The 24,265-nt window shown below is 39.4% G+C and overlaps 2 protein-coding genes across 2 annotated transcripts; one reads left to right on the plus strand and one right to left on the minus strand.

The window, feature by feature from the left end:
- fgf2 (fibroblast growth factor 2) lies at positions 1-10,707 on the plus strand. The gene is made up of 3 exons (XM_038308281.1): positions 1-583; positions 3,734-3,837; positions 7,785-10,707. Exons 1-3 carry the CDS (start codon positions 406-408, stop codon positions 7,968-7,970), a joined length of 468 nt encoding a protein of 155 aa, XP_038164209.1. The 5' UTR covers positions 1-405; the 3' UTR covers positions 7,971-10,707.
- nudt6 (nudix (nucleoside diphosphate linked moiety X)-type motif 6) lies at positions 7,462-24,134 on the minus strand. Its single transcript, XM_038308267.1, has 5 exons — positions 23,792-24,134; positions 18,045-18,248; positions 14,397-14,452; positions 10,250-10,304; positions 7,462-8,871 (listed from the first exon to the last, which is right to left on the minus strand). The coding sequence occupies exons 1-5, from the start codon at positions 24,018-24,020 to the stop codon at positions 8,495-8,497; spliced, it is 921 nt and encodes a 306-aa protein (XP_038164195.1). The 5' UTR covers positions 24,021-24,134; the 3' UTR covers positions 7,462-8,494.
- Positions 24,135-24,265: the final 131 nt, after the last annotated feature.

Here is a 24,265-nt window from a genome sequence, read left to right on the forward strand (position 1 = left end):
ACTGAGGCCCAGAAGGGAAAGCCTTCTTCAGAGATCTAAGCCAGCTGCCCTGCTTCAACTGCAAGAAGAGCAAAAAGCTGGAGAGAGCTGCATGTAAACCCTTCTGGATGCACAGCGGAGAGCAGATCAGACGCTCCTAGCATGAGAAACAAACTGATCTTTGCAGGATTTGCTTTGCTCAAGACTTCCAGGCCTTAAAGGTCACTCTCTGCCCTGAGAGGGGTGTGTGTGGGGTGGGGGGGGCTACTCAGGAACACTGACCTCTAAGGTTAAGTGGAATCAGTTTGTGTGTAGAGAGAAGGGGAGGAGGGGGAAGTTTGTGGGAGGTGGGAGGCCACAGCAGGGCTCCTGCACTTCTCAAGAAGGAGACGAAGCAGTTGTCAAGAAGCAGTGGAAAAGGAGGAGATGGCGACGGGAGGAATCACAGCACTTCCCGCCGTACCTGAAGACAGCAGCAGCACCGGCTTTCCTCCTGGGAACTTCAAGGACCCCAAGAGGCTGTACTGTAAAAATGGGGGCTATTTCCTGAGGATTAAACCCGACGGGGGTGTGGATGGAATCCGGGAGAAAAACGACCCCCACAGTAAGTATTCCCCGTCTCATTCCTGTATGGATATTATACACAGCTTATTTTTTAGGTATGCAATAGAAATAAAAGGCGGAGGTGTATCAAGGTTAGTTATCAATCCATTACTTTGTTCAGAGAACCCTAAGAGACGTTTAAAACTCCAGTTCTGTAAAAGTTTCCTTCAGATTTCTGAAGTGATGGAGAAAATGAATGTATGATGTTTTAGGCCTTGTTTTCACCCTGCTGAGTCACAGTCTTTACGTCACACAGGACAGCAGATTAAGATCTTCCCTCTCAGAGTCATCAGCATTATTAACGATTCACAAGAAATGCTTTATTTTAAAACTCAGCTCAGTCTTTTGGAGTGGTGATGTAAACACACAGGCTTGCTTGTTTTGAGATAATGATGACTGTGCCCCTGAGGGCCTATGGAAGTCGCTGATTAACCTCAAAGTGTGTCCTGGAGTTTCATCAGCGACTAGGAGGGAGTGGGAAGGATGTGGAATTAGACTTTTTCTCCCTCCTGGGAAAACACATGCATGGCAGAGCTGCTGAAGATAAAGGGCAACCTGTCCACCATGTGAAGCATACCACATACTTCACTGGAACTCAAAAAATATCCTGAAGTACTTTTGTTATTGCTATTTGTCAGCCAAGCAGACACTGTTACTGTTTTATAAAAAGAATAATACTTTATTTAGCGAAAATCATGTTAATTATTGAGCTTTTTACCCACATAGTCGGCTGTGACCTGACTATGCTGCAACAATGCAGCTTTTGTTAAACCCATGCAGACCTGCCAGGTGAAGAAAGAAAATGTGTTTGAGAGGAAACCCCACTCCTCATCCAAAACTCCTTCAGAAGGACGTCACTGTCGACTATTATCTTTATTTCAGTTCTAAAACGTATAGTTTGGAGGTTGGTATCTGTTCTCCTTTAGGACATAAGTTGTGAAAACCAGACCAAAGCAGCTCACTCAGGGCAGTTTTACTTTAAAGAAGCTCACCTCTTTGATCTGTGACCAGAAACATCCGACCATCTGCCCTAACTGCAGCGCGCCCAATAAAAGGCTTGATGTGGTTTGATCCTGTAATTTATCTAACAAGGCCCCTGCTTCTTTTTTTTGCTGCTCGGCTTGATGCATCCGAGTTCTGCTTGTGAAACGAGGAGAATCTATCAAAACAAACAAAGGAGTTGGAGATGGTTTCCCTGAAGTATTGAGTTGGTTGCACACACGGCCTCCAGGCTCAGTGTGCCATATAAGGGTGATGCTTTGGGACGGATGTGATACCAATTTCCTTAGATGTGATGTATTTACTTACTGCATATGAAACGTCACCCAGTGTTAGTCAGAACACAGAGGAAACTGTTAAAGCTTATCTCAGCTGTTGAAGAAACATACACTGATTGATTTAACTGCCTCTAACAATGTCACCACAAGTACAGATGGGTTAATACTTTGTATTCTTTGCTAAAAAGACAGTACATAGTCTTCTCCTCTAGTTATTCCCTAGAGCTAGCAAACATGAATCACTGGCCATTCTTTCTCACATATCCTCTCTGATCATCCTATGTTGTCCCTTATACCGTCTTTATTTCACCTCCCATAACTGGGATGAAGAACTGCACTGCAAAAAAATTTAAGTCTAAATTTGTAACTTTTTTCTTTAAATAAGCACTTTTTTTCTTGATTTAAGGAGGTAAGTTTACCACTTTACCAATGGAAAAAGACGACTTACATATAAAATAAGAAAAAAAAAAAACAATTGTATTGTTTTATTTCAAGTGCATAATATCTGATTACGGTATCTTATTTTAAGAGTAAAAATACTAATTCCATTGGCAAATCATCTTATTTACCTGCTGAAATTAAGGCTGCCATTTTTAGATAATTTTCAATATGAAATGACCGCTGAAGAAGGTGGATTTTTGTGTCTGGTGAACCATTTTGTTCGGCCATATGTTTTTGGACCGATATCCTACCAGTAGACCTGATGAGGACTAATGTTTGGTTTTCTGGCAGAGTGCATCATATTCTTATATTTGTTCCCCTGAACATTTACTCTAATGAGCTCCAATGTTTATTTTTGGAACATTCATTTATTTATGTATTTATTTTTAATTATGGCAGGATTGGTCCTCCATACTGTAGGGTCCTACAGCCTTTACAGAAGAAACAGGACCACAGCATTACAGATCTTTCACCATACCTAAGAGTGAGAAGTGGGATGAGGTGTTTGTTGCCAAATTCTTCCGCCTGATCAAAGGTCAAAGTATAAATCTAGGTAGGATTAGGCAAACTGCACCTGTTTAGAATCTTGGCTGTTAGAAATCTATACATGCTAAACAGGTAAATATCCATTTTTTCTCTGATACCTACTTAACAGTGAGCCGCCATGTTAATGCATCCTGCCCTGGGGACCCAGAGAATTCTGTTTGCTGTTGCACTGTAACACTTTTTTTATCCTGCCAAATAAAATAAGTCTCCTCGCTCAGCTTTGTTTGAACCGCTGTTCCAGTTGGTTTGAACTTGTTAATTATTACTGTGACTGCAATTACGGGCTAGTTAAACAAGAATCTATTTTTATGCAGCCATTTCCTGACTGATAAAGATCAACATGCATCACCCTTTTTTATCTTGACTTACCTGTTTTAGGGAGCAGTTAACGAAAAGCAGCCTTTGTCACAACAAATTTATACCCCAGAAAATCTAAGATTCATGAATTAAAATTGAGAATTTCTAGAAATGTAATTTATTCATTTATTCTACTTGACATAAAAATGCATTTGGCTGTGATCTGTTGCTACACCACTAGATGTCACTAAATCTCACCAAAGGGAATCTCCATCCTTACCTTGCTGTGAACAGATTATAGTTTCGGGGGTTTCTTTTGGACTCCACATTCATGTTTGTTGCTGTGATTCCTCAAATATGTTTCAGCTTCCATTTAATTTGCCTTTCTAGCAACTGACAAGTCTGTGGATAATCTTAAAGAAGTCGAAGCTCCAAGAGAACGCCATTCACCAGGCAACATTTACTCTGAGGATGCACCCTTTATATTTTAAATGGAATCACTCATTCTCTCTTTGTTTAGACATTCCACCATTAAAGAAAAAATGTTTTCTGTTTACTCAGTTTAAATATACTTTCATCTTCATCCACAGTTAAGCTTCAGCTGCAGGCGACCTCGGTGGGGGAGGTCGTCATCAAAGGAATTTGCGCAAACCGTTATCTGGCGATGAACAGAGATGGACGGCTGTTTGGTGCGGTGAGTGACTTTCTCTTTGCAAATGTCCTCTTTGTTTTTTTTTATAAAATTCCAAGCCTAAACAAATTGTCTTCTGTTATTTAGTCTCGTCTCATTAAATCGTAGTCACAAAGGACAAAAATGTAATCACACAAGGCATCAAGTAGGTGGCATGAGATTTAGGTCAGATTGCCTTTCCAAGCAGATCAGATGGGAATTTAAGAAAAAAATAATCTAACTGTTTTTAAAAGGATGAAAGTGAAGAGCGAATTCTCCTCCTCAGATGCAGATTGACTTGTCAACCACTGCCACCGTGTCTCATTCTCCTCCATTTCTCCAACTAAACAGACTGAATGGATACAGCTGTATTATTATGCCTGACTAAAAACTCTCACTGACCTCAGGTGCTAAAATAAATTCATCCAAGCTGCTCTTGGTCTATGTCTGCTGCTCTTGGTCTAATACTTTAAATGCAGAGAACATGGTGCTACCTCTGGTGAATGTTCTCAGCTGACTCACCATCATTAGGACCCAATAAGACGAGAGCTAATCATTCTGCTAACGGTTTTCAGGAACATCCCAGGAAATAAAAGTTAAAACTTTTATAGTGGCTGTTATTAGATTAGCGTAAGGGAAGACCCAACAAAAGGATCTGATGGCTGTAATCAAAGTAATCTGGGCTTCTATGATGCCTCAGCAGAACCACAGGCTGATTGCTTCCATGCTACGCCGCATTAATGCAGTAACTCACACCGTAAGTCCCAGCCAAGGATTAGGTTTTCTATTGATCTGGTGTAATATTCTAATTTTTTAAGATACAGTTTTTTATTTATTTACCTGCACATCATCAAGGATGATTTAGATGGCTTTTTTCCTTTCTCGTAATTTATAATAGCGCAGTGTTATCTTTGCATACTGATAGATACTGTTATAGATGGTACTTTTTGTACTGTGTAAAGAAGCTGACACATTTCAAACCTAAAGCCACTATAAGGAGTGGAGTGATAAAGTTAGAAGCAGTTTCTGAAGCACCTGGCAGGCGATCTGAAAAGTGAGGGTAGTAATTATCAGTGTGATCTGAGGTTCGTTTTAGGTTAAGGTGACAGCTGCTGTGGTGTTATGTAGGGGAACTGCTTGATGTGGAGAATGCAAATGTCAAAACAGAGTCCTGATGGCTGATAGTGACATAGATACAAGTAAAATGCAAACAAATGAAACCTAATGTGTGAAAAAAATAAAGGATGTTTTATAACTATTTGAGTTATTAAAGGTTTTCATGTTGAGGTGAAATATTTAAAAAGGACCTTGGTTGTTCAGGGCCTTTTAGATGTTTAACCTCACAGTATTATGGGCTGTAATTCTCTTGTTTCTGAACTTGTCTCATTCAGACAACGGACCCGAGATCCTGCTAAATATTGAATAGACATGATGCACAGATAATAATGAGAACTTTTGTGCTTCTTTTTCTGATGCTCCATTTAATTTGCTTCTCTTGCAGTAAAATTGTGACTTTGAAATTCTGTTTTTCACAAAGTTCAAGAGTTTAACAGGCTTTTTGTGCACCATTAGCAGCCAGCATTTTCTCCTCCTAATGAGAGGCTGCCCCCTAAGTTTGCTCTGTACTTGGCTGTAATTTGTGTCAATCTGAAAAGAAATAACTGCATGAATTTTGTCTTATTTAAATGATTTGAATTAAGAAAAAAAAAAATCCCTTTACCTCTAACATCTGACCCTGTCTATATTGTTAAAAGTGTTACTGAAAGCACCAGAGGCTAACTGGTTGACCATATACACCTTACCATGCTCAGTATGTAAAGGAACCTACGTATTAACAGGATTTAGCAATTAGAAACAGCTTAACGTGAAATCTTCATAATATAAGAAGGTAATGTGGCTTTAAGGAGAATAGATCATACTTTAGGGTTACTATAGCAACAAACATTTGAAACAGTCTTTGGTGTGGAAACTAAAACTCAACACATGTATTTAAACTCACAGTCTGGAGAACTAGTGTAGGGCTGTTAAAATTTGTCGGATTAATTGTCATTAATCAATTATTGAAATAATTGTCAACTAATTTAGAAGTTAATTAATCTTTAACTGGAGTGTAGAGACTCTAAAACATGCGTTTAGCTGACAGAGCGACCCACTTAGAGCAGTAATGATACAAAAAAGGGAAAGAAATATGTAAACATTTTGCATTCATGATAAAATCTTTTTCATCTGTCAATATGCTCTATCCAGAACTCCTTAAGTAAAAAAGTTTGTTTCACCTGGTTTAATTTCCTAAAAAGTTATCTTTGAGTAACCTTTGGCTATCCAAATAATAGTAAATTAATCGAAAAAATATCCAATAGATTAATTGATTTGCAAAATAATCTTTAATTGCAGCCCTAAAGAAGTGTTTGCTACCCTGCTGATTTTGCATGTTTTCGTAAATGTAGAAATATTTCATTTTGATCATGAGTGACAGAATCTACAATAAAAATAAAAAAATCACAATCATTGTGTGATTTTTAAGTAATTAATTAGCACTTTATTGCATAACTTCAGTGTTTGATACATTTAAAACAAAACAAAGAAAAGAAACCTTTATTTGCAGTAACAGATATCAGATGTCCAGATCTTTCAGGTTTCAGGACCACATTTTTTCCCATGAGTTTTTTTTTTTTTATTGGCCTCACTCCACACCTGCTGTGCTTTTTGAAAGTCATTGACTAAAATAATTAAATACCACTGGGAAGACCTAGGTATGTTCTGTCATATCTAGATGACATACTTTAAGTATTGCTTCTGAGGGTTTTATAATGCAAAATAGTTGCATATGGAAATCAAAATAGAATTTATTTTGTAATTTTCCATCTTTATTTTTGCTGTAGCCTGTGAATTAGCAGCATTTGCACACAGCTTTGTGTTTCGTCTGTCTTTTTCAAATCAAAAGTGATATGATCTTTCTCTCTGATTTTGCTTTTTTTTTGTTTCCTGATGGCTGCCTTATATATTTCTTTTAAGCATTGCTACTCTTGACCAGATGTGGGTAATTTAGAAAACCTCTACTCTTAAAAAAAAAAAAATACTCTTAAGAGTAGCTTTACTTTTTAGTTAAGTAATATTCTTTTTAGATTATCGCTACTTTTAAGGCCCATTCATACCTCACGTTTGGCCTGCACGTCCGTATTTCTGTCCGTACGTTCTATCCGTTGACTCCTTCATACCTCCGTCCGTTGAGGTGCGCAATAACCCGTATTTCCTCTAGGTGGCAGTGCTGGGCGCCAATGATTCGTCAGTGATCAAAACATGGCGATGGTCCAAGACCTGATTCTGTTGACATTTTGTACTAAAAACTCAATAGCGCCCCCACCGTTTCCGGTAGTATTGCTCCGTATTGATCCGTTTCGTCCGTAAGCGTAAGCTCCCAATTTTCGTGTCAAAGTACGGACGAAATCGACGGTTAGAACGTATGAAACACTCCACACGTATCCGTATCCGTCTTTTACGTGAGGTATGAATGGGCCTTTACTTGAGTACATTTTTTGGTTACTCTACCCCGTACCAGTAACTTAAGTAGACAAAGTAACATATTAACTAACATTATGTATTCAAGATTTTATTTAAGCTTACTTTGAAAAAATGATGTGGAAACTATTTTATTCTGAAAAAATGTTTCATTTTGGATTAATGTTATTTATTTATACTTTATTTCATAATTTGAGATGCCAGAATCTGCACAACTCTGTCTGTCAGATTACATCTTTTTAAGCAATAAAAAAATCTTATGACCCAACAATTACTCAGTACTCAAGTTACTACTTTACCATTTCGTATTTTTTTGCTCTTTAATGACTTTTTTCCTCTCAGACTGAACCAGCTTTATTGAATATATCTTTTTTCTTTTTGGCAACAAAGAAAAAAAGAAATTGCTGTTAAACTTTACCAATGTGAAAAATGTCCTGTGCCTTTTCCTCTAGAGACGACCAACAGACGAGTCCTACTTCCTAGAAAGGCTCGAGAGCAACAACTACAACACCTACCGCTCCAGGAAGTACCCCAGCATGTACGTGGCGCTGAAGAGGACCGGCCAGTACAAGTCCGGAAACAAAACCGGACCGGGTCAGAAGGCCATTCTCTTTCTGCCGATGTCGGCGAAGCGCTAAGCCAGGAATCGGAGCGACAGAGACAGAGGCGTCTTTGTGAAGGCAATGACCTGTGATGCATTGACATTGCCTAAAAGAGCTGTGACGATTTGACTCTTTCCTCCTGAACATATTGAATATTATTCAACTTTACCTTCAAACAGTGCCACATATTTAAAAGTATAACTCCAGGACTACTCTACAGCAAGGTGTCGTAAAGTAACTAGAGGCAAACGCAGTAAAATCTATATTTAATGTTGCAGGAACATTTCCATAATGTTTGATAGATAAAAATGAGCTTTTAAAGCTTTCTGTTATCTCTGTAAGATAGATTAGTGCAAAATCAGACTCAGTTAAACTGATTTAGACTTTAAAAAGGCAAGTATCAAATCAAAAAGGGGGGTGTGTGATAAATAATGCATTTTATATCAGCCATGGAAGGGAAACTTATCCTGAGACACTAAGAACCTCCAGTATGAACACATGTTTTAACGGTCCGGTCTCTAAACGGGATCAATACTGGACCATAAAACACTAACTGAGCTCTATGAAAGAACAGGGAGCTGTCTGTGGTACAGCTGGTAAAACATCCCAGAGTAAACGGCGGGCAGCTCCTCCATGGTGAGGTCGATCTTGTCAAAGCCGTGCTCCAAACCGTGCAGCAGCAGCCGGGCGATGCGGGAGGTGATGGGCGTGGTGCTGCTGGTCTCGGCCAGCTCGCTCACGTTCAGCCACTCGCAGCGCAGACACTCGTGGGTGCAGAAGTTGATGTCGTAGGTGATCGGGCTCAGCCGGCAGATGATGTACATGTCCGACATGCCGAAGGCCCCGGGATGCTGGTGCTGCTGCCGGATGCTGAGCAGGGATCTGAACTCTGAGCGCACGCCCGTCTCTTCGAACACTTCACGGACAGCCGTGGCACCTGGGGGAGATTCGGTACAGATATCTGTCTCTGTGCAAACGTCTTAAAAAACCACATATTTCTTTAGACTTTGCTTCCTATGAGTCCAACTTTACTGCAATTTCTAAACAGTCTTCATCATTTGTTCTTAAAAGTTGTAAAAGTCTTTTCCCTTGGATTTTGGTCTCTTTTTACTCAGTTACTGAAGGTCAACAACAGCCTTTATATATTTCATGTTACATGTAGTAAAACGCGGTATATCCTTAATATATTTAGAGTGGAGTCATGAAAATCTGAACCTACTGTCTCTTTAAGCCCATACAGCTTAAAAAAGATCGATCCCATTCCAAGATCAATCACAATCTTGAACTAAAATCACTCTAAGGTTGTTTTTCTTTAACCTCAAAGTTTTACCTGCAAACTGTCCTACCGATAATTGAAACCATTTTAACATTTTCCTTCAGTTAGTTTCACTAAAATTGTTAGAAAATCTGTTTCTTGAAAGCTGAAGTTAACATACGAATTGTAACCTATGAATAAATAGCTGGTGTTACCTGGACAACCAGAGGTTAGGAGCTGAATCAGACACCAGCTTTAGTGTTGATGTTTATTGTTTTCTTTAAAGGGGCAGGAACTGATGTAAGAGGAGCCTTCGCTGGATGACTAATTGATGGAAATACATTCACTGTATTTTCACTGTCACAAAACCAAGGTGAAAATCTGCCAGGGCAAATCTAAATGACCTATTGTTATAAAAAAATCTCTGAAATGTCCAATTATCTTAGATTCAACCTATAATTTTTAGCTTTGTGGAATCCTGCTTTTGATCTCACTTAGTGTTCATTTTAATTTAATCCCTTTTTTCTTTTTAGAATTGATCATGTCTCAAATAGTATTGGATATCTGGTAGTTCTGGCTCCATAATTTTTGTAGCTAACCTCTAAACACTGGTTGCTGTGATGTTCATGAAAGCGCCCAAAGTCAAAGGAAAAATTAATAATCTAGTAATATGGATCACTTCAATTTACTCCAGGAACCAGAACCGTTTGGAAGCAAAATCTGAAGAAATTAGCGGTAAAATTAAGACATCTGCACAGAGCTAAAACGAGGGAAAACATTTACAGGACCCTGACAATTATAAATATGTTTATTCTGCTTCCAGTCTGTATTTTAAACAACCTTTTTGTAAAAACCTAGTTTGATGCTGCTTTTCAGGTGGAATCATGTAAATAATTTCAACGCTGCTTTTAAAATGTTACAGAGGCTCCAGTGGGACAATGAAGATCTATATCATGTGCCTTTATTTGTACAGGTTAATTGAATGTATAGGTTATTTTTAAAGGGATTTATTTAGCTGTACTGTAGTATTTTAACTTTCTCTGCTGACTGTGGCACTCACCAATATTCTCTCCTGGATCAGACAAGCCGCCAGGAAACTTCCAGGCGTTCTTGGTCTGGAATCAGAGAGAAAAATCAAGATGAACTGTCACTACTGGAAATGAATCTGAGATAAATCCCAACATAACATCACCATAAACGTTCCTCTCTATAGAGACGGATCTTTGTAGTTCACAGCAGAGCTAATAATTACACAGGAAGGGAAAACTTTGCCGAAAAGACTCTGACCAAGCTGCTTCACCACACTTGATATTTAATAACACTTTGCTGCTGGATAAATTAATGACGCCTGTGTGCATTTTTCTAGTAACTTCTATGTTTTTTTCTTTTTTGTTGTAAATTACATAAATGCACTGCAGCTCTGGTATCCATGTAAAGCTGAAAAAAGCCAGCGTGTTTTGGTTTCTTTTCAAAAATGTGCAGTAAGAAGGAAATAAAGAGATTCTGGTCTGCTTGAGAGTCTGAGCTGAATGAGTGAACATTAAACCCAAAGGAATGCTGAATAACACCCTGATAATGGTGCATTTTAGATCATTAAGGTACATTAAACCTCATCAGTTGGTTATTGTTATTACAGATGACCTCTTAGCTGCTTTTCAGAGGCTTCATGACTCTTGATGAACTCATTCAGCCTCATGGGAACTTCTACTGCCAAAAGACCAGGCTGTGAACTACGTCATTTCCAGTAAAGTTCTCAGTGAGGAGGAGGAGGTGTAGAAGAGATAAAAATGTTGTGTCACTTCCAGGCTATTTGCTTTTCCAACTTTAGGTTCATCCATGAGCTGCTGAGATGTTATTGACTCCTATTAGTCTATCAGACTTGGTCAGGTTTTGGTTTAATCTTCAAACTATAGACAGAGAAACAAGCTCCATATTAAATAAATAAATTGCTTCATTTTGTAACAAGTAACTGAATCAAGATGATCAGACTTAATATATACATTTCCAAATTGAAGAAATGAAGTTGGGCGAACTTTATTGAATTACTTGTTATCATTTGTAGCAATTCATTTTAGGTAGAGGTGCATTGTGTTTCCTAGAATGAAGAGTTGGATTCATTTTATATGTGTTTGACTGTTACATACAGCTGACATTTACATCCACTCACCGACATGACAGTCAGATTACAGGGTTTATACAGGAATGAATAACTCAAATTTAATGCTTTTTATTGCTCTTTTAATGCTCTTAGAAATAATTTTAATGCCACCAACAGCTATTCGACAGGCTACAGCCATGTCCCGAATTCCTCGTTTTCCAACCACTTTTGTTGAAATTTGCTTTTTTCGCCCCATTCTCTAGCTTTTTCTCTGACTAAAGCTTCTTTTCTGAGCATACAGCTTTGCGATCAACCGGAAGCAGTTCCGTGCAAATATATTGTGATATAATATGTCTGACAAAATTGTTTTTATAAACATTTCTTTTTAATAAAGCATTTTAAATGCCACAAAAAACACATTTAATGAATTTTAATGCTAATTAAGGCCTTCATTTAAAAAATAATAATTAAATGACTTTTTTAATGACCCGCAGAAACCCTGTATTAGTCATTCTTTAATGGTTTATTATTCGAGGGTTAAATGACATGTCCAGAAATTAGTGGTGGATCAGTAGTGGGCTGTGAGGGCCTTCAAGGCTGGCCTAAAATCAATCACACCAACTTTAATTTTCTTCTATCCAACTCTATTAATTGATTCCAAACAATCCATTCTGCTAATTTTGTAGCTTTTCTCTTGGCCGCGCTGCTTCTATTACATTGACGTGGCTGCTATATTTTTCGTTCAATCAGATTCCAGCTTTTGTTCGTTGCTTTGTCCATCAACCTTACTTGTTTTCTTCAACCAATCAGATTTCAGATTTGCCCCACTGGGCCATCTAGAGGGCTCACCTCTACGTCAGCATTTTCTATCCTCTGATTGGTCAGTGTGAGCAAAATGTTTACAGCCAAGTTAAGCTAACAACAGTCTGCTATATAAATGACCTTTGTAAAAAGTTTTCCTGGCTTCAATGGCTGATACTAATTGGAGACGCAAAGACTTCCTGCACAAAGACAGAAGGATGGATTTTACTTTAAAATAATCAGCATCTCTGGTGAGTGGGATATATTTTATTTTCATGCACTTTTTAATCTGGTAATTAGATGCATATTGAATCCAAACAGCTACTGAGGATATGAATATGGTGGTTATAGAGTAGAGGTTTGTGGTTGTCTTAATTGGGTTTCTTGCCTAATTAATCTTTATATTTACCCTCACACTAATCCTCCTCGCTGTTATACCTGCACTTATTACATTTCACATTTAAATACTATTGCTGGTTTGTTTTATAAAAACTGAAAGTAGTGATATTATCTCCTTAACACCCATCGTTGCAAATTGGGGATAAGATGTAGAATAATTTAAGGGGTGCCCACTGAAGGATTCGATACCATATTCATCGCCCGCCACTAGTATGGATAGATACTCAGACTACAGGTGCAGGTGTTTGCATTGAAGCATGAACAAGAAGGTTCAATCCTAAGGAGACTTACAGCTATATTGTTGATATAGATTTAAACTTTAGCTGCACCTACAAGCCGGTCACTAATAGTACTGTGAATACTGATCTGCAAATTAGTAACACTGGTTTATATGTTTGATTTGATTGCCCAATATATCCCCATGGTTCACGTAAAAATGCTTTAGAATGACAAGAATCTGATTGTTAAACGTCTGCTGTTTCTTTTTTCTGTCGCAACATTAAAAATGAGTTTCATTAAAGTATCACTGGTGCAGCTACACTTTCCAAATTAGCGCCTGATTACTCTGATGTTGTCAAAGTAGAAAGAGGGAGAGCTTGGATAGGCCGAGACATTGACCAATCACTGGAGAGGAAATCTGTGGTTTGTAAAATGGTACCAATTTACAATAAGCCTCTCCTTACAAATAGTTTACAGATATGCATTTATTTTTGCAAAACAATGATCCTAATCTGTTGTGATTCTTATCTATATCTCATTAACATTTTAGAAAACACTGTAAGAACAACAAGCATTTGCTAACACAATTTGTTTTAGCATGCATAAGATGCTGATTACATAATAAACATTTTTTATGGACTAGTTAATAACATATCTATAAGCAATTTATTACTTTTAGCGTAATTATTTGTGGACCTAAAACCTGCATATTGGGTTTATCTAAACCTGCTCCCAGGTGTGAGCGCGTCTGGAGCTTTTACTGGAATCCTCCTTTACTTCACGATGAATATTCCTAAAGATACACATTTTAAGAACAGAAGCAGCCTTTTGCAGTGAGTCTCATCGGTGCAACTGGAAACGCACACGATAGGTGTGCAGAAACAACTTTGAAAGACGCCGATTGAAATTGAAGCGGGAGAGCAGCTGTATGAAGCAATTTTGCTGCTTGGAGCAAAGGAGGCGAATGTCTGGGAGGACTTCCAACCTCAGTTTGGATAAACAGAAGCAGTGCATGTCTGTAAATAAGAAGACTAATCATCTGCGTTTTTAGCGGCGACAGGATATTTATGGTTTTCTGGCTCATTATTTTCACTAATTACCTCGAGGCCTAAAATATAAGGCACTGCTTTTACACTTTTGCCTGAAAAAAAGATATTAATGCTCCTCTGTCCTGCTGGACTGAATCCATATAATGTCCAAGTTATTTAGTGGAATCCTTATAGGCTTCGTAGTATTGCTATTTATAACATAGTATATCTTCTGGAGATCAGAATTGGTCCTTTTTTCCCCAAATCCGTAAACATAAGGTCAATTTATACATTTTTTCTGTTCATTAAATACATAAAAATAAAAAACTCCACCATTTTCAGTTTATACATTGTAAATAGTTGTATGCATACATGGGAATCAGTTCCTTAAATCCTCAGTTAACCTAATACTTAAATAACTTTAATCTTTTTTTTTTCCTCTTTGTTAATCTGAAACTGAAATCAGGAGGTAAGATTTAGACAAAAAGCTGGAAATCAGGGAGCGACATCCTGATTCTTCCCCTCAAACAAACCTTAACACCTGAAAAAACAGATTAAATTGTCCAAAGGTGTCTATAGGCTTTGAGCTGCTCATATAACTGAATCTTAAAAGAATAAAAATGAACTTAAAGTAATAAAGTTTGAGCCACTAGAGTGTTTACCTTGTTTTTGTCTTGTACAACCAGAACCTTTCCAGTGGACTCATCAACAACTGCACCTTGAGAAGGAAATAGAATTAATGTTAATTAGGATAACAGCCTTTTCTATATTTTATTGGTGCCTCAATAAGGAATGTGGGAACGTTTTCATCCAAGACGGTGAATATCAGATCCTGTCCATAAAATTCTGAGTGCGTTAAAGGTTAAAGGTTGTAGTGCATTTAAGATGACACACATAGACATGTAATTTGTGGAAAATACTGGGAAAAACCTCTTAATATTTTCAGAGCTCAACAATCCGTGACTCAACTGTACTTGAAGATGATGTCATCATCCCACTTTAATGTTCAACATATTTTCTTCTGTTTGTTTCTTTTTTTTCCCCTGCAGGTAGTGACTAAGAAAAGCACCTATGTGCTGCTGATGACAGCTCAGAACGAAGAAGGAGGAGGAGGAGGAGGAGGAGGAGGAGGAGGAGGAGGAGGAGGAAGGAAAACGGGCCACTTTCTTTTCCGGTGACTCGGTCTGAGTGAGCAGGACGGGCTGCTGTGAATGAATGTCACTCGTGTGTCAGGATGGATTGGTTGTCCTAAAAGCTTGACTTGGACTTGGAGGTGGAAACTGATGTCATCCTCGCTACTTGAAACGTATGATGCTGGAAGAGGCCTAGTTTCTGTTCAGGGAGGTTATTATTAAGCAAACCTCAAGAGTTACATCAAGGGAGAAAGCCCTGTAGAATAAAGAAAATAGACTCTACTTTTAGTTAAAACTGAATCAAGGCTGAAAAGTCTGATGACTTTTCTGTGTGATGAAGTCAGTTTTACAATATTTAACACCTCTCTTGATTATTTCCTGTTTGTATGTTTCTTGAAAAAAAAAAAGCTTTTATTCTTAATGCAATACCGATATTGCAGCTTTGTGTGACAGATACTGATATTGACCTGATACGACATCGGCACGAATAGTACGTACTGTTATTACTTGTTTAAGCCGGGCGTACACTGTGCGATTTTTTGCCTTTTTCGGGGCGACTTTCCAGTCGTGCGAGAATTTTCTGATCGGGCTGACCTTCAGCCTGATCATGCCTCGTGTAGTGTACAGGGGGTAACGAGGGGCGATCAGCCTCTCACGACCACCTCCCAATCAGGAATTGTGAGGTAGAGGTCGTTGCTTTTAGCTAGGAATATTTCATACGGTATACACCCTGGTATCATGTGAGCTTGACTAGAGGGGGAAATCTCATCAGTAGGACATGAGATCAGGTCGGGTTAATTCAAACAAGTGTAATGCTACGTTCACAAAAAAAAAACGTCTGCAGCTTCATTTTTGAAGCTTGTCCACATTAAAGGAATAGTACACCCAAAACATGATTAGCCTTTATTTTCTACTCACCCCCATGCTGAACAACACCCTGGAGTACTTTTTTGATATCTCAAATGCATCTGGAGATCTGGGAGGCTTCTTGCTGTCTGCTGACATTCAAATAATGGAGGTCTACGGTGCCCGAGGCAGAAAGGTCCATAAAAGTCCACAAAAAACGTGTCAATATTCCTCCATACTGCTCGTCCAATGTATTCCAAGTGTCCTGAGTGGGTAGCATCCAGAATTTACTCGAAACGAAGTCATTTAGAATGTTTTTAGAGCATAAACAGTAGTGTATAGGATTTCCTGAAAGCGCGCACATGCGCGCTCACGACGCTACGGAAGCCGGCAGACCAAACCAGCGCATTCAGCTCGGCAAAGAACTCATGCTCTTCCTCAACACTGAAGTCCTCAGACATTTTTCTTTCGTTGTTTCTTTCTTTGCACAGGTAAACAGCACATTTCTTCTTCTACGGTTGCATTATTGGCAGAGCAGACGCTGAATGCGCACTTTCATTTGGTTTGGTCTGCCGGCTTCCGTAGCGTCGTGAACGCGCATGTGCGCGCTTTCAGGAAATCCTATACACTACTGTTTATGCTCTAAAAACATTCTAAATGACTTCGTTGCGAGTAAATTCTGGATGCTACCCACTCAGGACACTTGGAATACATTGGACGAGCAGTATGGAGGAATATTGACACGTTTTTTGTGGACTTTTATGGACCTTTCTGTCTCGGGCACCATAGACCTCCATTATTTGAATGTCAGCAGACAGCAAGAAGCCTCCCAGATCTCCAGATGCATTTGAGATATCAAAAAAGTACTCCAGAGTGTTGTTCAGCATGGGGGTGAGTAGAAAATGAAGGCTAATCATGTTTTGGGTGTACTATTCCTTTAAGGTCAGACGCGCCTCAAGAGCATCTTTGACGCTCCTGAAGCGCATCCGGTAAAGTGTGTCTAGATGCATCTGATGCTTATGTTATAAGTGGGTAAAATTATGTTTTAATATATTTTTATGCAAGAAAGTCCACCTGAAACATCATCTGTGCAGCCAGTTCATCAAGATTACAATCCTGCCTCCAAATATCTTTTCTCTGTCAGAGGCGCAAAGAAGCCCACATACCCCACAGTGTGCTGTCACTGGGAATCCCCAGCAGCAGCTGCCTCAGGCCCGGTCGCCTCTCTCTGATTCCTTAGTTATTCTTTGTGATGGAACAAAGAACTGGCGCAGTCCGTCCGTCTTTAACCGGAAATATGCAGGATATTGCTGTTATTAAATCTGTTGCCTTCTATATTTTCTTGCCTATAAAATAACTCTGGGCACTGTGTGTGTTTGTTTGGTTGTGCTTCTTTTCTGGGCAGAAACAGTAAATATAGCACCTATGAAGTTCACAAAGCCCAAAGCTACATTCAGCACTGCAGCTGATAGAAAGGCGTATTGCTGGAATTAATGTTGCCCTCGCCTTCTTTTACTAATCTGCTAATTAAACCTGAACTCTTTTCATTCCCTCCATCTCCAGAGACAGTTAAATATTTATACTGGTTCTGTTTTTTTTTTGTTTTTTTTCAGGTCTGATTTGACCAAATGAGAGACGTTTCATTCCAAAGTCATCTCAAGCATCAAGAGATTGCTGTAAAGTCAGTGGCTTGATGACTTTAACAACAAGCCATAAATGATTAAAAAATTATTCTTTTTTTTTGCTTGGACTGAAACTGAAAATAACTGGATATGGTTGCATTTTAATTAATTATACTGAATTAAACTGAAGGAAGAACACATGCTGGAAGATTTGTATTTTGTTTCATAATTAAATTTTAAATTAAAATTTTGGAAGGAATTTTGGCAAAAACAGGGATTTCTATCAAAGATGTTGCTGTGGACATGTTCTGACATGCTTCTTTTATCTACCCTTTAGTACAGACATTAAAGCCACTCTGCCCTCTGCTGGAGGATCACATAACTACCAACCATCAGTCATAATGTGTTTTTTTTTCTGGATGCTGAAATTATGAACTAAAAAATGAGATATCCCAGTTAAGTAGAACCTATGAACCAAAAATTACTTTTATTAAAGGTACGACATAATAAATAAGAAAAAAATATCTGCTTTTCTTTTTTGGAAAGATTGTATGATTTCTCTATGGTTTAAAAAAGTTATTAGAAAATATTTCAATCTAAAAACGATGTAAGACTTTCTAGTAAACATTATTTCAGAGATAAAACATTATTACAAAAGATATGAATGTATCCCCCTTAAAATAAAAGAGTATTAAGCATAAATTCCTACCTGCCACGCCAACCTGATGAGTAGCAAACCCGGGCAGTTTGCTCTCTCCTTCCCCCATCCACAGAGCCAGTACAGCGTGGTCACTTTTAGCGTGATGGAAGGTGAAACCGTGAGCTGATGCTGCAGCTGCGCAGCGGCTCAGTGAGATAGGAACTCGGAGCCACACCGCCATCTTCCCTTCTGCTTTCCACCGGACCAGAGAGTCTGTCGAGTCCAGACATCAGGCATTACCAAGAAACCCACAAGCTTATCATCATGGATTCAAACTAAAATTACCTTTTAATGCCAGAAATATCAAACAGCTCAAAATGTATCCCATTTTGTAACCTGCTACGGTCTTAACGATGCATGTTGTGCATTATTTTGTCTAAAAAACATCTGACATATTTCACTTTAATGGACTATTCTTACTTACTTTCATTCAGGGATATATCAAAGTAAAGGGGGCTAACTGTCCTCTCATCCCCCAGCATGTTCCTGCAGATGCTTAGAAAGGGAGCAGTTTGCTGGTGAAGATTCTTAGTCATCCAGGTCATAGTGATTCCAAAAAAGTGAAAAAAAAAACATCGACTGGACTTTGTTTCCAAAATGAAGACGTTTTGCTTCCACCCAGGAAGCTTTTTCAATTCAAAATGTCTGCATTACTGTTGAGTGCAAATTTATAGAATTGCCCAAACGAAGTGTTGTTTTGGCTTAGAAAAAAACGCAAATTGAACCTGAAAAACAGGTACACCCCTTAAGAAAGGGGGTCATTGAGGTCGTTGTCAGCCTGCAATACCCAATACTGGTCTATGCATCTGAAAGGGGAGTTGTTAGGGGCAATTGTTGGTCTGGCTGACCAGGTGAGATTGGTTTGGGGACCAAAAATCAATGGGGATGGCTATTTAACTTTTTTTTAGAACGGGAGCAGTTCTTCTCAACTGACCTATCCTTGGGCAAAGGGATTGCTGCATATTCACTGACTTTATCCAACAGGCTAGGCATATGACATGTTTGTAAACAAAAAGTGTGTCTGCTCTTTAAGTTAATACCATTGAATTGATCAAACAAATGTATTTGTCATTGGTTTATTTTAGATGCTATAAGTTATTTGAACATAACTTGATCCAAAGAAGGGTCAACAGAATTAGATTCTATTAAGCTGAAACAACCAAACATATTCAAATTTGGTGTATGCATTAACTTCCCTTGAAAAGTAAAAAAAAAAATGTGTTGAACAGACTCAGTAAAACTACAAGCTACAGATAAATGTGGGTTTGGTTCAGCTAGCAAAGATGTATTGGGTGGAAAAACTGCCATCAATAAAATTGAGTTAATGAGACATTTTTAGCTGATTCTATGGGTTCAGTTAGGGTCAGACTGGGGATGTAATGGATTTCTGATATAAATTTAGCTTAGATTTCTGGTTGTAAATTGATTCTATTACAACAAGCGAAGCTGCTGAGTAAAGACGCATCACAGCAACAAGCACTCACTAACTGAAACATCAAATTGATATGGTAGGGTGACCAGCCGTCCTCTTTTTCCCGGGGGGAATTTCAAAATCGTCCGGGTTTTGGTCGCCTACAGCGCAGCAAAATTCTGCTGTAAAATGAGTCTTATATTTTCGTTTTTTACTGGAGGATGCACAGGATGCTAAGCTTTGAGCGGAAACAAGGTGACTGTAAGAGACTAAACCAAAACTTATTGGCTTACTTTTCTGACTAATCCAATGACCGCACTCTCTGACAACCAGTCGCCTGGAACAGAGCATCGCTTTGGACAGATACGCACAGGTTTCACAAGCAACCTCCTCCCCACACCCCCCTCTCTTGTTGTCTGCGAATTGCAGTAGTCCTAATCCACACATGATGCACAAATTATTGTATTGCCTGCATGCTCTCCTTCGCATTAAAACAGGGTTCCTACAGCATAAGGCAAGTTAAATTCAAGACTTTTTAAGACTTTTTACTGCCACTTGAAATAAAAATTTAAGACCAAATTCACAAGAAACACAAGAAAAACCTGCTTGCAACGACTTAACCCAAAGGTTTATTTTAACATAAACCACTGCACTAATGTTTCACATTTTGAAAAGCTTTCCATACATGAAGAAAGCTAAAAACACACAAATGACAGATCTATATTAACAATTATTTAACTGAATTCACAAACTTTGTTTTAGCAGGGAACAAAACAAATAAGTTTTAAAGCCACAACATAACCAGTGCTAACTCTTTTTCAGCTATTTTTCTTTGTATCGTTTTCTTAGTATGTTTGATTTGGTTATAATTGGATGCGTTGCAGAGACAAGGGTGGAACAAAACTGAGAAATACCGGCTGTTTCTCGGTAACTCCATTTTGACGCTTTGTGTTTTGCATGTGCAACTCCACTGCCTTAATTCCCATCGTTCCGAGCTTGAATAGCTTCTTGCACAAAATACACGGTGCCTCATGTATGTTCCCTGGTTTTAGCCACGCAGAAAACTCTTGGCTGGATAGACAATTTTGGTTACATTTACACTTGCTCATATTTTCCAGACAAAAAGTTAATGGCGCATCTCCCAAATGACCTGGCCGCAACAACGCTTTTATTGGTTCCGCTATCCGGACGGAACCAATAATAGCGAGCCATTATTTTTTTTAAACAAAAAAAACATTTGTCAATTTTAATATTTTATTAAGATTACAAAAATAAATCATAATAAAAATAATCCTATTTATGATGTTTTAAAAATTAAGACCTACGAAAGAATGATTTTAATACCAATTAAGGCCTTAAAGGAATAGCACACCCAAAACATGATTAGCCTTCATTTTCTACTCACCCCCATGCTGAACAACACTCTGGAGTACTTTTTTGATATCTCAAATGCATCTGGAGATCTGAGGCTTCTTGCTGTCTGCTGACATTCAAATAATGGAGGTCTATGGTGACCGAGACAGAAAGGTCCATAAAAGTCCACAAAAACGTGTCAATATTCCTCCATACTGCTCGTCCAATGTAATCCAAGTGTCCTGAGTGGGTAGCGTCCATAATTTACTCGAAACGAAGTCATTTAGAATGTTTTTAGAGCCTAAACAGTAGTGTATAGGATTTCCTAATAGCGCCCCCATGCGCGCTCACGTTTCTACGGAAGCCGGCAGACCAAACCGGAAGAAAGTGCGCATTCAGCGTCTGCTCTGCCGATAATGCAAGCGTAGAAGAAGAAATGTGCTGTTTACCTGTGCAAAGAAAGAAACAACAAAAGAAAAATGTCTGAGGACTTCAGTGTTGAGGAAGAGCATGAGTTCTTTGATGAGCTGAATGCGCTGGTTTGGTCTGCCGGCTTCCGTAGAATCGTGAGCGCGCATGGGGGCGCTATTAGGAAATCCTATACACTACTGTTTAGGCTCTAAAACGTTCTAAATGACTTCGTTTCGAGTAAATTATGGACGCTACCCACTCAGGACACTTGGATTACATTGGACGAGCAGTATGGAGGAATATTGACTCGTTTTTGTGGACTTTTGTGGACCTTTCTGTCTCGGGCGCCATAGACCTCCATTATTTGAATGTCAGCAGACAGCAAGAAGCCTCCCAGATCTCCAGATGCATTTGAGATATCAAAAAAGTACTCCAGAGTGTTGTTCAGCATGGGGGTGAGTAGAAAATGAAGGCTAATCATGTTTTGGGTGTACTATTCCTTTAAGTTTATTTTGAAGAATTCAATGCCTTTTAAGACTTTTTAAGGACCCGCAGGAACCCTGTAAAAGAACACCACCTCGCATAATCTATAAAGTCCTGGATAATTTATCCGACTTTACCCATCCTCCTGGGGAGCATTTACAATTATAAAATAATTATAAAAGCATTTATAATTTATCCGAATTCACCAGCCCCCAGCCCCCCTCCTCCAGCTGAGGACGGGCGGCTCATGGCTCTCTGCTGAGGTCCGGTCCAGTCAGCGGGCCAGCTGCCAACACTTCATACCACTGAAATTTGATTGCAGCACCTCAAAATGGTATTCAATAATTTATATGGCCCCCATGTGCGTGTATGCATGCCTGGCAACGTCAGGGCATGCTCCTAATGAAACGACGGATGGCGTCCTGGGGTATCTCCCAGATCTGGACCAGGGCATCACTGAGCTCCTAGACAGTCTGAGGTGCAACCTGGCGGCATCGGATGGATCGAAACATAATGTCACAGAGGTGTTCTATTGGATTTAGGTCAGGCGAGTGTGGGGGCCAATCAATGGTATCAATTCCTTCATCCTCCAGGAACTGCCTGCATACTCTCGCCACATGGACCCACTGCACCAGCATAGAGTCTGACAATGGGTGCAAGGATTTCATCCCGATACCTAAAGGCAGTCAGGGTGCCTTTGTCTAGCCTGTATAGGTGTGTGCATCCCTCCACGGATATGCCTCCCCAGACCGGTCATGCTGAATGATGTTACAGGCAGCATAGCGTTCTCCACGGCTTCTCCAGACCCTTTCACGTCTGTCACATGTGCTCAGGGTGAACCTGCTCTCACCTGTGAAAAGCACAGGGCGCCAGTGGCGGACTTGCCAATTCTGGTGTTCTGTGGCAAATGCCAATCGAGCTCCACGGTGCCGGGCAGTGAGCACAGGGCCCACTAGAGGACGTCGGGCCCTCAGCCCTGCCTCATGAAGTCTGTTTCTGATTGTTTGGTCAGAGACATTCACACCAGTGGCCTGCTGGAGGTCATTTTGTAGGGCTCTGGCAGTGCTCCTCCTGCTCCTCCTTGCATAATGGAGCAGATACCGGTCCTGCTGATGGGTTGGAAACCTTCTACGGTCCTGTCCAGCTCTCCTGGAGTAACTGCCTGTCTCCTGGAATCTCCTACATTCTCTTGAGATTGTGCCGGGAGACACAGCAAACCTTCTGGCAATGGCACGTATTGACGTGCCATCCTGGAGGAGTTGGAAGGCCTGTGTAACCTCTGTAGGGTCCAGGTAGCGCCTCATGCTAACAGTAGTGACGGTGACCCTAGCCAAATGCAAAACTGGTGAAAAAGAGTCAGAAAAGATGAGGAGGGGAAAAAATGTGAGTATCCTCAACCTGTAAAACCATTCCTGTTTTGATGGTCGCCTTGTTGTTGCCCCTCTAGTGCACCTGTTGTTAATTTCATTAACACCAAAGCAGCTGAAACTGATTAACAACCCCCTCTGCTACTTACCTGACCAAATCAATATCCCAGAAGTTTAATTAACTTGATGCTATACTCTGATTACAAAGTGTTACATAATTTTTTTTGAGTAGTGTGTCTTTATTCATCTATGACAGTGTAAACTTGGTTTTGTATTCTATGACCCCTATAAGTCTCTTTGACTTTGTCCCTTGTTCTTCTCCCTCACCTTCACTCAGGGTTCATCTGAGCTCCTTCACAGATTCTGGACCCCAAAGCCATCCTCCGGTTACTGCCTTTATTTCTTTAAGAAAATAAACTTGCAAAATTTTTCCTTTGGTATTGTCTTTTTTGTTCCTTACATCTACAAATAAACAGGCTTATTTGATACCCAAATAATTCTAATTGATTTGATTAAATGTCAAAAACAGATTAAATAAATTGTTTTTTAAGGACTAGAAATATAAAACTATGTTATTATTATCTTGCTTTGTAGGGACACTTTGTTCCCAGTGCATTCAGGATTCAATAATAAACATTTCCCCACACTTTAAAGCACGGAAGTGGTGTAGTGCTTGTGTTCATGTTGCAGATTTGTAATAAGACATCAATTACTGAATCAGGACAACAAACCTTGCAGCAATCTGCTGAATGCATGCTCGCTTATGTCCGCTGGGAGTCCTGTCTCTGCCAGGTTCACCGTCACTCCACCGAACCGGTCCACTTTGCCGCTTAGACCAGCGGCTCCCTCCGCTCTGTGCAGCTGGGAGCAGGGAACCGCGCAGGAAAACGACCGAACTCTGCAGCCGAGCCGCTCTCTGAGCAGCGGGGAGAGTCTGGACAGCAAGGCACAGGCCGCCATCTTAAACACAACCTAAAGAAAGGGTTATTTTAAAAGCTGAACGTCTTCACTTTAACACCGGCATGTTAGCATCATGTTCAGTACAGTTACATAAAAACTCAGACGCAATATTGTGTAAATACCGTAATGACCAGTTTAAATGCGCAAGAAGAAACTAGCGTCGGCTAAATTGTAGGAATGTTTACTTGTGTGACCCTAACGCCAATTGTTGCCATTATTATTCACCAAATTTGCTCTCAAATATT

This window comes from Cyprinodon tularosa, unplaced genomic scaffold (assembly GCF_016077235.1).
Source record: "Cyprinodon tularosa strain WSP-4 unplaced genomic scaffold, ASM1607723v1 ctg117, whole genome shotgun sequence".
Lineage (NCBI taxonomy): Eukaryota > Metazoa > Chordata > Actinopteri > Cyprinodontiformes > Cyprinodontidae > Cyprinodon > Cyprinodon tularosa.

What these genes read in the sequence shown, in the direction of transcription:
- nudt6 (XM_038308267.1), bottom strand. Translation starts at nt 24,020, where the DNA reads ATGGCGGCCTGTGCCTTGCTGTCCAGACTCTCCCCGCTGCTCAGAGAG. An exon ending in TCATCAGGTTGGCGTGGCAG is followed by an intron (nt 14,453 to 18,044) that starts GTAGGAATTTAT and finishes TTCCTTCTCAAG; the next exon opens with GTGCAGTTGTTGATGAGTCC. An exon ending in TTGTACAAGACAAAAACAAG is followed by an intron (nt 10,305 to 14,396) that starts GTAAACACTCTA and finishes CTCTGATTCCAG; the next exon opens with ACCAAGAACGCCTGGAAGTT.
- fgf2 (XM_038308281.1), top strand. Translation starts at nt 406, where the DNA reads ATGGCGACGGGAGGAATCACAGCACTTCCCGCCGTACCTGAAGACAGC. An exon ending in GGAGAAAAACGACCCCCACA is followed by an intron (nt 584 to 3,733) that starts GTAAGTATTCCC and finishes CTTCATCCACAG; the next exon opens with TTAAGCTTCAGCTGCAGGCG. An exon ending in ATGGACGGCTGTTTGGTGCG is followed by an intron (nt 3,838 to 7,784) that starts GTGAGTGACTTT and finishes CTTTTCCTCTAG; the next exon opens with AGACGACCAACAGACGAGTC.